Source organism: Eurosta solidaginis, chromosome 5 (genome assembly GCF_040869045.1).
Source record: "Eurosta solidaginis isolate ZX-2024a chromosome 5, ASM4086904v1, whole genome shotgun sequence".
Lineage (NCBI taxonomy): Eukaryota > Metazoa > Arthropoda > Insecta > Diptera > Tephritidae > Eurosta > Eurosta solidaginis.
Window position 1 is genome coordinate 42,199,344 of NC_090323.1, and position 18,012 is coordinate 42,217,355.

General features: G+C 38.2%; 3 protein-coding genes across 7 annotated transcripts in view; 1 reads left to right on the forward strand and 2 right to left on the reverse strand.

Moving 5' to 3' along the window:
- The window catches only part of Sytbeta (Synaptotagmin beta), a 381,108-nt gene that overhangs the window by 136,795 nt on the left and 226,301 nt on the right, over nucleotides 1–18,012 (forward strand). For all 5 annotated transcript variants that reach the window (XM_067790880.1, XM_067790878.1, XM_067790879.1 and 2 more), the window contains one exon: nucleotides 13,046–13,367. In XM_067790880.1, the coding sequence (XP_067646981.1) occupies nucleotides 13,200–13,367 (168 nt within the window). In that variant the 5' untranslated portion in view covers nucleotides 13,046–13,199. The remainder of the gene's footprint in view (nucleotides 1–13,045; nucleotides 13,368–18,012) is intronic.
- Nucleotides 2,684–3,634, reverse strand: LOC137254150 (collagenase-like). The gene is made up of 2 exons (XM_067791886.1): nucleotides 3,350–3,634; nucleotides 2,684–3,248 (listed from the first exon to the last, which is right to left on the reverse strand). Exons 1-2 carry the CDS (start codon nucleotides 3,622–3,624, stop codon nucleotides 2,684–2,686), a joined length of 840 nt encoding a protein of 279 aa, XP_067647987.1. The 5' UTR covers nucleotides 3,625–3,634.
- On the reverse strand, nucleotides 8,401–9,403 carry LOC137253755 (collagenase-like). The gene is made up of 2 exons (XM_067791183.1): nucleotides 9,131–9,403; nucleotides 8,401–9,040 (listed from the first exon to the last, which is right to left on the reverse strand). Exons 1-2 carry the CDS (start codon nucleotides 9,313–9,315, stop codon nucleotides 8,476–8,478), a joined length of 750 nt encoding a protein of 249 aa, XP_067647284.1. The 5' UTR covers nucleotides 9,316–9,403; the 3' UTR covers nucleotides 8,401–8,475.

The window sequence follows — 18,012 nt, forward strand, 5'->3', positions numbered from 1 at the left end:
GATTTTTGCTCAAGTTATCGTGTTAACGGCCGAGCGGAAGGACAGACGGACGACTGTGTATAAAAACTGGGCGTGGCTTTAACCGATTTCGCCCTTTTTCACAGAAAACAGTTAACGTCATCAAATCTATGCCCCTATCAAATTTCAAAAGGATTGGTAAATTTTTGTTCGACTTATGGCATTAAAAGTATCCTAGACAAATTAAATGAAAAAGGGCGGAGCCACGCCCATTTTGAAATTTTCTTTTATTTTTGTATTTTGTTGCACCATATCATTGCTGGAGTTGAATGTTGACATAATTTACTAATATACTGTAAAGATATTAAATTTTTTGTTAAAATTTTCTTAAAAAAAAAATTTCATCATGGTATCTTCAACGACTGCCAAATTACAGCTTGCAAAACTTTTAAATTACCTTCTTTTAAAAGTGGGCGGTGCCACGCCCATTATCCAAAATTTTACTAACTTTCTATTCTGCGTCATAAGTTCAACCCACCTACCAAGTTTCATCGCTTTATCTGTCTTTGGTAATGAATTATCGCACTTTTTCGGTTTTTCGAAATTTTCGATATCGAAAAAGTGGGCGTGGTTATAGTCCGATATCGTTCATTTTAAATAGCGATCTGAGATAAGTACTCAGGAACCTACATACCAAATTTCATCAAGATACCTGAAAATTTACTCAAGTTATGGTGTTAACGGACGGACGGACGGACGGACATGGCTCAATCAAATTTTTTTTCGATCCTGATGATTTTGATATATGGAAGTCTATATCTATCTCGATTCCTTTATACCTGTACAACCAACCGATATCCAATCAAACTTAATATACTCTGTGAGCTATGCTCAACTGAGTATAAAAACCTGATATCATAGTCGACATAGCATTGGTCGATGTCGTCAATAGAAACAACAATATAGCTCTGTGGTTAATAGTGTTGTCTGAGCTCATCGATCTGTACTCAGGAATGTTGTACTATGAACAGCTGACTTAGGATTCGATTGAAAATTCTGCTCCTGCTCAAAGCAGAGGAGTTCTAATATTCTACAATTTGTCATGGACATTTGGACAATTGGACATGGACGGCTTTGTTTCTTTGGCACATCGTAGTAATTTTCCTCTTTCCGCAGAGCTAAGATCTGCATGGCTATCGAATCGGTTAAAAAACCGGGGGCGTGGTTTTGGCATTCTGTTGATATTAAAAACGAAGTATTCCACCTATTTTATCTCATCATCATCTCTACAGTTGCGACAAAAGTCATTTATAGACAGTCTCATGTGTTACTCCTGCATCCCAGTCAAGCTGTGCACCGTTATTAGGTCAACCAGCAGGCTGAAGACAGTTAATCTATTCGGATAAGTGACCAGATCTGCGAAGTCATCCTGCAAGTGGGTTTCTGTGTTTATAAGCTGGAGCTTATACTTCCAAGTAGAGAAACGAAGAAATATGTCTAGCGTCTGTTGATCGACGTCTGATAGATCTCTGGCTCTTCTTGTTAGTGCATCTGCTACATAGTTGTCAGATACGGCTCTATCCATATCCATATCTATGCTACCTCTACTGTACATAGTTCATATCCATGCTACCTATGACACGAAAGTGAGAAATGTCACCATCAAATACCGACAAACCATCTTGATAAGGAAATTGATTAGTAGCAGCCGTTTGACCACTTGTTATACGTGGACTTGGAACTACCTGTTGCACCATACACCTCAAACGTGCATGTTCTGTAATTCTAGGTCCCCGAATTTCAAAAGCCGAGGCGATGCATAGTAGGAGCGATAAAGCTATCAACGATTTCATGTTGCTGCTGTTCGAGCAAATTCAGACTGACTCGCGCATTGACTATTTTGGTTTGTTTGTAGTATAGTTCAATGGCGTACTATGGGATAGTTTTCAATATTTTGTCATAAATGCATGTTTTAGGCAATTTTACGGTATATGGGTATTTGGCTTAGCAACAAGCGAGATTTTTATTTTCTATCGATTATGGATACTTCGGATAGATTTTATATCTTTCACCTTAACTCCAAAGTTTCAAAGAACACAACAGTGAGAGTAAGAGCTAGAGTTAAGTTACAAAGAAAGGGAAGAGACAGATTGAAGAAAGTTCACGGGAGAAGATAGCGGTGAGAATAAGAGCAAGAGTTAAGCTTCACAAAAAATGCACAGACAGATTGAAGAAAGGGAAGTATACATAGTGAAGTAACGGACGTTATGCTAGTAAAATGAAGAATCATCATATATATTATTTCTAATTGCTGTTTTTATGTGCGGGTCCCTTTTTCTCTCTTATTTGGAATTCAAATCTATAAATAAATTTTTGGTTGTAAAGATGGAGATTTAGGTTCTTAGCGAGCTTTGGACAATTTTGGTCGTAGTGCTGTTGTTTAGCTATATTTTATTAAAATAATTTGTTAAAAATAAACGATTGTGAGCACAAAAATAAATCTATTTGTACTATCGCACCATTGTGAATATTTGCACTGCATTACCGGCAGTTGCTTTCATATGCCAGATGGCAGCGCAAGCTGTAAGTTTTAATTGATTGATAGAACAGCTGATTTTTGTTGATATTTGATAAAGAGACTTTTTTATATTGGCAGCACAAAATGTGCACGGGTCCTGCTCGTACATATTAATTAGTTTAATGTATATTATTTGACAATCTTTTTTTAAACATTAAGGCCTGTCTTGTCCTTAATCCAATCTAAGTAGTGAGGAACACGAGTATATCCATTTGGTAATTCAACATCGCATCCTTCTGCTGTACTAAATGATGCAATACCAATTTGAATGTTTGAAGATGTCAACACCAATGCACCACCAGAATCACCAGCACAAATAGATACTTTATTTGTAGTAGCAGTACAAAGTTTACCAGCAAATATTAAAGATTCACCATAGACAGCTGTACATGCTTCGTTTGAGATCACTTTAAAATTTGCAAACTGTAAAGTCTGTGAACCAGCGGTTGCGTTAGCAACAATACGACCCCATCCAGCCATAACAACCGTTTCACCATCGTATGTGGGATAAGATGAAGCACGTGGTGGCAGGCGCACAGGTTGAATGGCATTTGTATATGTTACTGCAGGAATTCTAATCAAAGCTATATCATGAAAAACAGTGTCAGCGTTGAATTCGGCATGTAATATAAATTTGCTACTGTCCACATCAAAGCTTACGGGGGCATTTGAACGAGTGGTGCTACCAAGAATTACGTTAACACTTAATACACTAAAATTTGGAAATATAAGAATATGGAATATAAGAAATAAGAAAATAAATTAGCAATTAATCGCAGATTTTAAAGCTGATTTATTCCGTTTATATCTTACTCAGTCATGCAGTGAGCAGCCGTCAAAATCCATTCGTTGCTAATTAGCGATCCACCACACCACCATCGCGTTGGTCCACCATCATACAACGATAAACCAGCTTGATAAGGAAATTGACTAGCAGTAGCACTTCGACCATTTAATATACGTAGACTTGGAACTATATTTGGTTCCACAGACCCCAAGATATTACCTTGTGTATTTCTAATTTCTCGAATTTGAAACGCCGAGGCGAAGCATAGCAGGTGCGATAGCAAAGCTATGATCGATTTCATATTGTTAGCGTTCAAGCAAATTTGGACTGATAAAAGCATTGGTAGTTTTTTGCTTATTTAAAGTATAGTTAAATTGTGTAATATGGAATTATTTGTATTATTTTGCCACAAAAGCATACATATACTTCGACAAGGCACAGTACAGTATTCGCTGGATATAAGTACCATTGAAAATTCATGAGTTTCAGCACTAACAAGCGGAAAGTGATTGATAAAAGCCAGGTTTTAAGCACAGAATGGGCTTATACTGTTATCTTCGTTAACTGGCACATCTAACATAACCAGTTTAAAATGACACAAGTGAAATTTTGTTTATATTTTAGATTTAAAAACCTCTTATTTTCTGCGTCTTTTTAATGCCTTTTCGCCATTTAAGGCTAGGGCTAACTGACTCTTTATCTGACAAAAATTGTCCGTAGATCTGTCAAAAAAAGTGAAAGCTAGCGTTAACTAAATGCGATGAAAACAGCCCTAAGTAAGCAAAAGTGCGCGCACTCAATAACAATTTGTTTGAACAGAAAAATCAACAGAATGTGTATCCAGCTTAGAATACATGAGCTTAAAAACAATATTAGCACTTGTTTACACAAAATTTCTTTAATATTTGTATACCTAACTGCGCATTTTTAAACGGTTTTATTTAGCTTGACTTGACAGGCTGGCCGGCACGAATTTTTTAATTGAAATTTAAGTACATTCCCGATAAGATACAAGCTTGAAACTTGGAATATAGTTCAGAACCCGATGACAATGCAATAAAAAGAAAAAATCCCGCTAGGTGCCGCAATGATCGAGATATTTCAAAAAATCGCATTTCTGGTCCAATTTTTTTCATATTTGGAGCACATAATACATACATGAATAGAAAGCGACCTATTAAAAAAATCGCCGCTAGGTGGCGCAAGGATCGAGATATTCAAAAAAATCCTATTTGTGGTCCGATTTGGCTCATATTTGGAACATATAATACATACACGAATAGAAAGCGGCCTGTGAAAAAATCACCGCTAGGTGGCGCAAGGATCGAGATTTTCAAAAAAAATCGTATTTCTGGTCCGATTTGGTCCATATTTGGAACACGTTATACATGCATGAATAGAAAGCGACCTATGATGTCCGATTTGGCTCATATTTGGAACAAATATTATATACAGTACGGTAGAAGTGACATCAAAATATTTTGGAGTTCGTGGCGCAGAGTCGAGTAAAGTCTTTGGAAGGATTATGTATGGAGGACTTAGATTGTAATTTTCTCGGACAGCCAAGCTGCCATAAAATCCCTGCAATGCAGTAACACCTCGTCACTAGTGGCGTTGAAGTGCAACCCTCAACAAGCTAGCTGATAAATGCAACCTGAGCATTATATGGGTTATGTGACATCTCAGGAAACTCCGCTGCGGATGAGCTAGCTAGGGAAGGCACCAATCTGCTAACAATAACTTCCGCTGGTTGGGCCAGCGCTCCTCTAAACACCTGCAAGCACTGCTTGCGATCTCTATTCACGGATCAACCAAACGCCAGATAGGCCATGGAACCTACATGTAGAATATCCAAGCAAATCTGGCCTAAGCTGGATGAAAAGAGATCGCAATCGGTGATACAGTTAAACCGTATCTCTATAAGCCCACTAGTGGGCCTTCTTACAGGTCACTGTCTCATGGGCACTCATGGTGCCTATATGGGCCTACAGACAAATGACTTCTGCCGCAGCTGTAGGGAGGAGGAGGAAATAGAAAGCGTAGAGCACTATCTGTGCCATTGTCCCGCACTGTCAAAAACCAGGTACTGCCTCCACAAAAACTCCTTTGGGGGTCTTGCGGAACTTTAATCTGCACACACAAATGACATCTTGCGTTTCATCAGGCAAGCGAGCTGGTTTAGCCTCACTGGGGTCTAAGCATACTTCGAAAGTAGAGAAATAGGAAATAGGGGCCCCGCGTGGTAGCACAAAGGGCCGCAATGGCCTCCGCTGTCCAAGCCACTTCAACCTAACCTAACCTAGATTGTTTTAATTTGTCTGGAGAGTCCTTGTTGTTTAAGTGACTTAAACTATGAACATTTTTCGTTCGTTTGTTTCATTAGCCATTGAGTGTGTTTGTAATTCTCAACTGGTTAGTGAAATATTCTAAAGTCATAGTTTAAATTTTTTATTCCAAAGCGGGGTTTTTCAAAGCAAAACAAGGTGGCTCAACCCGCAGCCAATACCTTGGAGCACCCAGTGCTCGCCGACAATGAATACATACAAGGTGTAACAGGCGCATAGCTACCTCTCTCTAAATAAAATAATATACAGCCCACTTAAATAACAAATAATGTAATAACCAAAAAAAAAAAACTATTCGCCCGTCGGATCACCAAAGCTTACACTTGTAATAATGAGTCACTAAATCAACTAAATAGAATGGGAAATAATAGGCAATTAAATAAAGACTAAAAACTTAAAAAAAAAATAATAAAAAAAAAAAATGTTTAAGTTAAACGCTTTTATTGAAAACAATACTTACACAAAGTAATATTAATTGTTTTTGGTTTATAGGCCTATTGATAAAGTATTCAAGGTTCGAAACGAGCTCAAGGCCAGTATTGAATTGATTTCTTTATTTCAACTGAACTTGACACATTATTTCACAATACATACATGACAACATGAAACATAAAAGTAATTTGAATATTAATATTTCCTAGAATTTTAAATTCCACGTATTGATATCTGCATAGTATTAATATACATAAGTAAATTCAAAGTATTCATATCCACAAAGTATCAATATAAGCAAAGGTGATTTTATCAATACAGAGTCGCATTGGAAATTACTATTTTTCTACAGCCAGAACACTAAGTTTTGGTAATTATTATTGTTTGTTTTTAATTTTTCTATAATTGAAAAATGTTTATTTTGTTTTTAGAATAGTAAGTGGAAAATTTTTCAGACAACCTGTCATAGCTGCGGTGATAGATCATTTCGAAGGATGCTAAGCCTTCATCATCAGTACGCTTTAGGCACGCTGCGCTAACCATTTAGTTATAGAGCGGTGGTTTGTTTGACTGACAAATTGTTACTTCTATTTCTTCCTACCAACCATATTTATTCAGCGTTGCGCCATCTGTTGCAAGAGGGATGAAGAATAATGAGAAGAAGGTGAGAGAAGAGAAAAGAGAGAAGTAGAAGGATACTGAGAATGAAATAGAATAAGGCGAATATGGAGATAGAAGAAGCGAAAAAGACGGAAGGAGGAGTGAATAAAAGGATCAGGAAAAAGTGCAGAGGGGTGGGGGAGGGCAGATTTAGACGGAAAAAGCTTATTAAAAAATGCAGATAGGCCAAATTTAGGGCAGAACAATGTCTGTCAGGTTTGCTAGTTGTTCATAAAAATACATTTACACAGCAATTTCAGATATTAATTAATGGAGCGACGACGATCGACTTTATAGACAGTCTCATGTGTTACTCCTGCATCCCAGTCAAGCTGTGCACCGTTATTAGGTCAACCAGCAGGCTGAAGACAGTTAATCTATTCGGATAAGTGGCCAGATCTGCGAAGTCACCCTGCAGGTGGGTTTCTGTGTTCATAAGCTGGAGCTTATACTTCCAAGTAGAGAAACGAAGAAATATGTCTAGCGTCTGTTGATCGACGTCTGATAGATCTCTGGCTCTTCTTGTTAGTGCATCTGCTACATAGTTGCCAGATATGTCTCTATCCATATCCATATCCATGCTACCTCTACTGTACATAGTTCATATCCATGCTACCTATGACACGAAAGTGAGAAATGTCACCATCAAATACCGACAAACCATCTTGATAAGGAAATTGATTAGTAGCAGCCGTTTGACCACTTGTTATACATGGTGGACTTGGAACTGCCTTTTGCACCATACACCCCAAGCGTGCACATTCTGTAATTCTAGGGGGACGGTTCAAATGCCGAGGCGATGCATAGTAGGAGCGATAAAGCTATCAACGATTTCATGTTGCTGCTGTTCGAGCAAATCCAGACTGACTCGCGCATTGACTATTTTGGTTGTATAGTTCAATGGCGTACTAGGGGATAGTTTTCAACATTTTGTCATAAATGCATGTTTTTAGGCAATTCACGGAATATGGGTATTTGGCTGAGCAACAAGCGAAATTTTTATTTTCTATCGATTATGGATACTTCGGATAGATTTTATACCTTTCACCTTAACTCCAAAGTTTCAAAGAACACAACAGTGAGAGTAAGAGCTTGAGTTAAGTTACAAAGAAAGGGAAGGGACAGATTGAAGAAAGTTCACGGGAGAAGATAGCGGTGAGAATAAGAGCAAGAGTTAAGCTTCACAAAAAATGCACAGACAGATTGAAGAAAGGGAATTATACGTAGTGAAGTAACGGACGTTATGCTAGTAAAATTAAGAATCATCATATATATTATTTCTAATTGCTGTTTTTATGTGCGGGTCCCTTTTTCTCTCTTATTTGGAATTCAAATCTATAAATAAATTTTTGGTTGTAAAGATGGAGATTTGGGTTCTTAGCGAGCTTTGGGCAATTTTGGTCGTAGTGCTTTTGTTTTGCTATATTTCATTAAAGTAATTTGTTAAAAATAAACGATTGTGAGCACACAAATAAATCTATTTGTACTATGGCACTATTGTGAATATTTGCACTGCATTACCGGCAGTTGCTTTCATATGCCAGATGGCAGCGCAAGCTGTAAGTTTTAGTTGACTGATAGAACAGCTGATTTTTGTTGATATTTGATAAAGAAATTTTTTTTTATATTGGCAGCACAAAATGTGCACGGGTCCTGCTCGTACATATTAATTAGTTTAATGTATATTATTTGACAATTTTTTTTAAATTATATTTTCAAACATTAAGGCCTGTCTTGTCCTTAATCCAATCTAAGTAGTGAGGAATACGAGTATATCCATTTGGTAATTCAACATCGCATCCTTCGGCTGTATTAAATGATGCAATACCAATTTGAATGTTTGAAGATGTCAACACCAATGCACCACCAGAATCACCAGCACAAATAGATACTTTATTTGTAGTAGCAGTACAAAGTTTACCAGCAAATATTAAAGATTCACCATAGACAGCTGTACATGCTTCGTTCGAGATCACTTTAAAATTTGCAAACTGTAAAGTCTGTGAACCAGCGGTTGCGTTAGCAACAATACGACCCCATCCAGCCATAACAACCGTTTCACCCTCGTATGTGGGATAAGATGAAGCACGTGGTGGCAGGCGCACAGGTTGAATGGCATTTGTATATGTTACTGCAGGAATTCTAATCAAAGCTATATCATGAAAAACAGTGTCAGCGTTGAATTCGGCATGTAATATAAATTTGCTACTGTCCACATCAAAGCTTACGGGGGCATTTGAACGAGTGGTGCTACCAAGAATTACGTTAACACTTAATACACTAAAATTTGGAAAGATGTATAAGAAATAAGAAAATAAATTAGCAATTAATCGCAGATTTTAAAGCTGATTTAGTCCGTTAATATCTTACTCAGTCATGCAGTGAGCAGCCGTCAAAATCCATTCGTTGCTAATTAGCGATCCACCACACCACCATCGCGTTGGTCCACCATCATACAACGATAAACCAGCTTGATAAGGAAATTGACTAGCAGTAGCACTTCGACCATTTAATATACGTAGACTTGGAACTATATTTGGTTCCACAGACCCCATGATATTACCTTGTGTATTTCTAATTTCTCGAATTTGAAACGCCGAGGCGAAGCATAGCAGGTGCGATAGCAAAGCTATGATCGATTTCATATTGTTACCGTTCAAGCAAATTTGGACTGATAAAAGCATTGGTAGTTTTTTGCTTATTTATAGTATAGTTAAATTGTGTACTATGGAATTATTTGTATTATTTTGCCACAAAAGCATACATATACTTCGACAAGGCACAGTACAGTATTTGCTGGATATAAGTACCATTGAAAATTCATGAGATTCAGCACTAACAAGCGGAAAGTGCTTGATAAAAGCCGGCTTTTAAGCACAGAATGGGCTTATACTGTTATCTTCGTTAACTGGCACATCTACAGTTTAAAATGACACAAGTGAAATTTTGTTTATATTTTAGATTTAAAAACCTCTTATTTTCTACGTCTTTTTAATGCCTTTTCGCCATTTAAGGCTAGGGCTAACTGACTCTTTATCTGACAAAAATTGTCCGTAGATCTGTCAAAAAAAGTGAAAGCTGGCGTTAACTAAATGCGGTGAAAACAGCCCTAAGCAAGCAAAATTGCGCGCACTCAATAACAATTTGTTTGAACAGAAAAATCAACAGAATGTGTATCCAGCTTAGAATACATGAGCTTAAAAACAATATTAGCACTTGTTTACACAAAATTTCGTTAATATTTGTATACTCAAATGCGCATTTTTAAACGGTTTTATTTAGCTTGACTTGACAGGCTGGCCGGCACGAATTTTTTCATTGAAATTTAAGTACATTCCCGATAAGATACAAGCTTGAAACTTGGAATATAGTTCAGAACCCGATGACAATGCAATAAAAATAAAAAATCCCGCTAGGTGCCGCAATGATCGAGATATTTCAAAAAATCGCATTTCTGGTCCAATTTTTTTCATATTTGGAGCACATAATACATACATGAATAGAAAGCGACCTATTAAAAAAATCGCCGCTAGGTGGCGCAAGGATCGAGATATTCAAAAAAATCCTATTTGTGGTCCGATTTGGCTCATATTTGGAACATATAATACATACACGAATAGAAAGCGGCCTGTGAAAAAATCACCGCTAGGTGGCGCAAGGATCGAGATTTTCAAAAAAAATCGTATTTGTGGTCCGATTTGGTCCATATTTGGAACACATTATACATACATGAATAGAAAGCGACCTATGATGTCCGATTTGGCTCATATTTGGAACAAATATTATATACAGTACGGTAGAAGTGACATCAAAATATTTTGGAGTCCGTGGCGTAGAGTCGAGTAAAGTCTTTGGAAGGATTATGTATGGAGGACTTAGATTGTAATTTTCTCGGACAGCCAAGCCGCCATAAAATCCCTGCAATGCAGTAACACCTCATCACTAGTGGCGTTGAAGTGCAACCCTCAACAAGCTAGCTGATAAATGCAACCTGAGCATTATATGGGTTATGTGACATCTCAGGAAACTGCGCTGCGGATGAGCTAGCTAGGTAAGGCACCAATCTGCAAACAATAACCTCCGCTGGTTGGGCCAGCGCTCCTCTAAACACCTGCAAGCACTGCTTGCGATCTCTATTCACGGATCAAACAAACGCCAGATAGGCCATGGAACCTACATGTAGAATATCCAAGCAAATCTGGCCTAAGCTGGATGAAAAGAGATCGCAATCGGTGATACAGTTAAACCGTATCTCTATAAGCCCACTAGTGGGCCTTCTTACAGGTCACTGTCTCATGGGCACTCATGGTGGCTATATGGGCCTACAGACAAATGACTTCTGCCGCATCTGTAGGGAGGAGGAGGAAATAGAAAGCGTAGAGCACTATCTGTGCCATTGTCCCGCACTGTCAAAAACCAGGTACTGATGCCTCCACAAAAACTCCTTTGGGGGTCTTGCGGAACTTGAATCTGCACACACAAACGACATCTTGCGTTTCATCAGGCAAGCGAGCTGGTTTAGCCTCACTGGGGTCTAAGCATACTTCGGAAGTAGAGAAATAGGAAATAGGGGCCCCTCGTGGTAGCACAAAGGGCCACAACGGCCTCCGATTGGACAGCGGAGGCAGCCACTTCAACCTAACCTAACCTAGATTGTACTAATTTGTCTGGAAAGAGTCCTTGTTGTTTAAGTGACTTAAACTATGAACATTTTTCGTTCGTTTGTTTCATTAGCCATTGAGTGTGCTTGTAATTCTCAGCTGGTTAGTGAAATATTCTAAAGACACAGTTTAAATTTTTTATACCAAAACGGGGGTTTTCAAAGCAAAACAAGGTGGTTCAACCCGCAGCCAATACCTTGCAGCACCCAGTGCTCGCCGACAATGAATACATACAAGGTGTAACAGGCGCATAGCTACCTCTCTCTAAATAAAATAATATACAGCCCACTTAAATAACAAATAATGTAATAACAAAAAAAAAAAAATATTCGCCCGTCGGATCACCAAAGCTTAGACACTTGTAATAATGAGTCACTAAATGAACTAAATAGAATGGGAAATACTAGGCAATTAAATAAAGACTAAAAACTTAAAAAAAAAAAAAATAATAAAAAAAATGTTTAAGTTAAACGCTTTTATTGAAAACAATACTTACACAAAATAATAATAATTGTTTTTTGTTTATAGGCCTATTGATAAAGTATGCAAAGTTCGAAACGAGCTCAAGGCCAGTATTGAATTGATTTCTTTATTTCAACTGAACTTGACACATTATTTCACAATACATACATGACAACATCAAACATAAAAGTAATTTGAATATTAATATTTCCTAGAATTTTAAATTCCACGTATTGATATCTGCATAGTATTAATATACATAAGTAAATTCAAAGTATTCATATCCACAAAGTATCAATATAAGCAAAGGTGATTTTATCAATACAGAGTCGCATTGGAAATTACTATTTTTCTACAGCCAGAACACTAAGTTTTGGTAATTATTATTGTTTGTTTTTAATTTTTCTATAATTGAAAAATGTTTATTTTGTTTTTAGAATAGTAAGTGGAAAATTTTTCAGACAACCTGTCATAGCTGCGGTGATAGATCATTTCGAAGGATGCTAAGCCTTCATCATCAGTACGCTTTAGGCACGCTGCGCTAACCATTTAGTTATAGAGCGGTGGTTTGTTTGACTGACAAATTGTTACTTCTATTTCTTCCTACCAACCATATTTATTCAGCGTTGCGCCATCTGTTGCAAGAGGGATGAAGAATAATGAGAAGAAGGTGAGAGAAGAGAAAAGAGAGAAGTAGAAGGATACTGAGAATGAAATAGAATAATGCGAATATGGAGATAGAAGAAGCGAAAAAGACGGAAGGAGGAGTGAATAAAAGGATCAGGAAAAAGTGAAGAGGGGTGGGGGAGGGCAGATTTAGACGGAAAAAGCTTATTAAAAAATGCAGATAGGCCAAATTTAGGGCAGAACAATGTCTGCCAGGTTTGCTAGTTGTTCAAAAAATACATTTACACAGCAATTTCAGATATTAATTAATGGAGCGACGACGATCGACTCTCCTCCAGCCGAAACGGGCACGATTTTCTGCAGGGCAGTAACGCTTTAATTCTTTTCACTGTACTTATTTCTTCTGGGATCTCATAAATGACTTTAAACAACTCGATACTGTCTCTTACGATGTCCAAATATGAATATCTCAATAATTTTTAGTATTTTAATATACAATTTATTAAATTTCAAAACCCATTCCATATCTTTCCAGTTAATAACCACAAATCTTCGCAGTTCCATATCGTATCTTCACATCGATAAACTGGGAATATCCGCATACTTATTTTCCATCAACTTCAACGCCAATCCTGCATGAAATTGAAAGACTGAGTTTATTTCTGTCCTCTATAATAAACATTGCGGTTATGGTGAGCTCAGCGGTTTTGGGCGCCGCCACTGGCACTGGTTTGGCTTTGATGCTTGCGGTCACAATTGTTATGTACCGTTATTATTTGGCGCGTAGACGTGGCAAAGAATGGGATGAATTGGATCGTTGGGAGGAGACACGCATCATGAGAAAACTACAATTGAAGGTGAGTATACTGGCGGAAAATATTAAAGTCAAATAACTTAAATTGAACTGAATGGATACATACATATGTACATAGTTAGGGTGTATTACGAATGGCACAACTATCGCTGGACTGCGGCAAATGCTAAGATATGACTTTAACGGCTAAATTTCTGTTATTTAGTTCTCGAACCATTTCACACAATGCATAGTCTTCTATAACTTAAACGAATACCCTTTGACGGGTCAAAGCTTTCTCGATTATGATGCACATACTTATTCATGAACTTTTATCTTACATATTTTTAACCCGAAAACAGTCAGCTATGAACTTGATAGGTCTAATAAATTTGGAGTTATATCGAATCCTTAAATGCGGAACGTTGTGGTTTCGTACCTGGCAGAGAGCTGCAAAACACTTCCCAAAATCTTTGAAGAGTATTTCATTAGTGAAAATTAGAGGGAGTTGCGGAGTAGTTTTAGACATTTGAAGTTATTTGTAAGGCTGTACAGCCTTCTAAGCGAAGGTTACCCCAAGGTCTTCAAGGAAAGATTACCGAATCAATGGCCAGCATATGACTATCAACATCGGTAAAAATCCCGAAGACTTTCGGACAGTCTTCTCATCGCTACAAAAGGAAGGACGCCTGATTGATCACTACCCATTGATCATCCGATCAGAGAGTTCAGTATATAGTTCATTAAAAAAAAAAAAAAAAAATGTAAGGCGCGATAACCTCCGAAGAGATCTAAGGCCGAGCTCTCTTCCAATTTGCGTCGTGCTCCTCTTGATTTTTCCCTACAATTTCCCTGAGTTTTCACTGAGAGCTTTTCATGGCAGAAATACAATCGGAGCGCTTGCCAGACACTGCCGAGGGGCGACCCCGCTTAGAAAAATTTTCTTCTAATTGAAAAATCTTATTTCTAAAATTTTGATGTTGCTTTGCCCGGGAGTTGAACCCAGGGCATACGGTGTGATAGGCGGAGCACGCTACCATCACACCACGGTGGCCGCTTAGTTCATTAGTCCCCAAAATTTTAGAGTAATTTCCCCTTCATATACGCAACTAGAGCACAATTATGCTATGGAATATAGACGTCTGATCTAATTTGACAGTCTAAGCTGCTACCAATGATTTGAGTAGACCTGAGACATTTTCAAGGATGCAAATCGTGCTGGGTAGCCTCATAGTCCCGGATAATTACAGTAAGTAGGAGTTGGCTATATCAGACAGTTGGGGGCAAAAACTTTAGGTGTCATGGAAATGTTCTATCTACTTGCGGACTACTCTTGAATAGGTGAGCTTTTGAACAGCTTAGTAAGCTATGACAAATTACCTTTTACCTATTTACCTATCGTAAGGTTGTTGTTGTTGTTGTTGTTGTAGCGATAAGGTTGCTCCCCTATTGTAAGGTAGTGCGGTGTTTCGGGTAAGACTTGTCGCTAAGTGCTTCATTGAACTATTTGGGGTCACTTAGTCGCATTAAGCACTGATGATTGACTCTAATCCGGGAGATACCTACGAACGGTTCACTTACGTGTAACAGTTATAGGCCCTGCCGTAAGATCTAGTGAGTTTTGATGATGAAAAGAAAAGCCGTATGACAATAGCGGTATCTTAAGGAAGATCTTTAAAGTGAGATTTCCTTGGAAAGTGGGTTAGAGAGCATCAGTTCAATCCCTACAGACGGGTAAACAAAAATATTTACAGATGGGTGGAAAAGTCGTCTTTGCGCCTTCCAAACTATTAACTACTCAGAATTTGTGAAGCAGGGATACGAGGAAGACAAGAGGACTAATTTCTTCTAGTTTTGTACTGTCCGATCAGAGAGAGGTATAAAAGTGTAAAAGAGGTCACCCTCGGCAAGCACTCTGAGTGTATTTCTGCCATGAAACGTTTCTCAGGAAAATCTCATCTGCCTTGCAGATGCCGTTCGGAGTCAGCATAAAACAAGTAGGTCTCGTCCCGGCAATTTGTAGGAAAAATCAAAAGGAGCACGATGCAAATCGGGAGAGAAGCTCGGCCTAAAATCTCTTCGGAGGTTGTTCGGCGCACATTCATAGTGGATATCGTATTACAAGGGGACATCATATTGCATCTCAGAAGCAGCATGATTGAATGACCTTCGATATTCTTTATCAGCATCACGGACACGGCCATAAGTCTTACGCCGAACTTTTCTCCTCGAGCACTTCCCTGCAAAAATCGCGAGTACTCCATGCATGCATCTATGGAGTACTCGCTATGGACCAAGCGAGTGCTCCAAAATTAACCACAATTCATACAAAAAATATGGTCCAATTAACATTGCGATGTCCTAGGACCGGACCATATACTCCAGCTCCGCATTACATCAGAGTAATCCATGGAGTACCCACAGTCCAATAAACATCGTGTAGTGATTACAATCGTTAAAAACGAGCAATGATCGGCTTACAATATGTTCGTGTAGAAACATGAGTTGGTCTATTGCTGCATTACAGTGGAGTATAATGGTAAGTACTCCAGTGGACCACATGATCCAACGATTTTTGCAGGGTTAAAGGTTCATCTCATCCTCTCATCACACCATTTATGATTCCCAGCCATGCATCACGACAAGTATGACGAGCGACTTGGTGAGCGTGATTTTTGTTCGTCAGGAGAGAATTTTACCTTTCAATTGCCTATTCAGTCCAAAGTAACTCTAATTGGCAAGAGTTGTTCTCCGTTTGGCTCCTAAGCCCAGACAGGCAAAGTCTTTCACAAATTTTTTTCCCACAACAGTGAGTGAATGAATTGGAAAATGCCGATTTTTTTTGGAAGACCGCAAGTACATATTTCGTTTTGTACTCATTTACCGCAAAACCCACTTTTTTGTCTCATTATCTAGTCCAGAGAAAGCAGAACTTATGCCGCGCTTGTTTATATGAATATCATCTTCATATGCAAGCAATTGTACGCTCGTACAATCTTTACGTGGCTGGTGGTGTTGCTCAGCATCGTTTGACGTAGTCTTATTAGCTCTGCAGGGACCTTAAACTTAGACATAGCAGAATACAAGCACCTCCTTTGAGCGCTGTCAAAGTCTACTTTGAAAATTTGGTCGTTAGCATATTCCAATTAATGAGAAGCTGCAATAATAAAGATCAAAAAGTTCGTTGATTTTGGGCTTCAATGTGTCACTCAGAACGTTTCATATAAACTTATACGCCCCTGCAGAAAATGCGATTAGTCTAGGATGAATCCGGGATGAGTCGCAAAGGAGTATGCGACCAAGGCGAGTTTTGATCTCTTTGTATGAGTTGAACTGTTCCCTTTTGTTTGAGCATGTCCTATGAAGGGGCTAATTGTGCCCATTTATACCCGAAAGGGATCGATAGGACCAACCTCTTTGTACCCATATGTCAACATAAGAAGACTATTCGCTTTTCGGTTCTATAAGGACTCAAATAGGGCCCAGACGCATTTTTCATGACAGAAACACAATCGAAGGGTTTGAAATGTGCTTCGAAAATGTAACCCTAACTCCGGCGTAGTCGTTAAGTCCTTGTAATTTAGGTTCGGTATAGGGCTCCGCATTTTTCTTAAATAATTCGATTCAATCACCTGTATTCTTTTTTATTTTACTTCGTTGCTGTTTTTTCTAATATTTCTACATAGATATCAAACTGACTAATCCCAACTGTACCCGAAAGGGACTATAGGGGATCAATTATGCCCAAATGTAGACAAGAGTTCAATCGGAGAACAATCTCTTTAGGGATTAATCGCACGATTTTTTGCAGGGGCCTTTCTTGTGGATAAGGTAAAGCATATTTGAACTCCAATTTGGAGGTATGCGTTCGTTCAACCAAGCTTTTCACAGGTTTACGCATATGCTTTGGCGCTTTGTTATTCTTTCGCCGGAAAAATGCCATTCTCACTTCACTTCGTCATAGTCGGGTGCCGGAACGTGTTTATCGTCATCGGCCATTACAGTATCGGGTGCGCCTTCTCCCTCGCTAAATCCAAACTCGTATGTATTGTAACGAATTTGCTGCAAATCCTCTTATTTGCCCTTTTGCTAGGTTCGTATCGCTAAACTGTTGAATAAATAACTCCAATATTGAATAATGGAAAAATGGCCTTTATTAAAATACTTCACAATAACACTCAAACTGTGCAACGAATAGCTTAATAACCAAACTGATAGCTTAAATGAAACTGACTTTCAAAATAATACTGCTACTGCTCGCTAGATATCGTCTTAGTCGTAACTGCTTGACAACTCAAATCAAACTGAATTCCAGCGCCTCTACATCTGTCGCCTTTTATACTCTTTGATTTTAACATTCGCATCTTCTAGGCGCTTCCAGAATCTACTAGTCCATTAGCTCTCAAACATCTCAGCTGTAACTACAATTGCACAATTTTATAGTTTTTCTCATGGCATACTTATAGGAGTATCTCAGATATTTGCATGTGTTTGTGCATTGACTCTCCGCTGCTCGTATACGTACATGGTACATATGTGTAGACGCAATTATTTATTCGTTTATGTAGATACATAATGATTGAATTATTGATGTGAATGTTTGTAGTTTACAGTCTCTCGCGCACACATAGGCGTATAAGTAAATGCATCTGTGTGTGACATCTCTCGGCTGCCTTATATATGTGTATACATGATTTGATTATTGACGT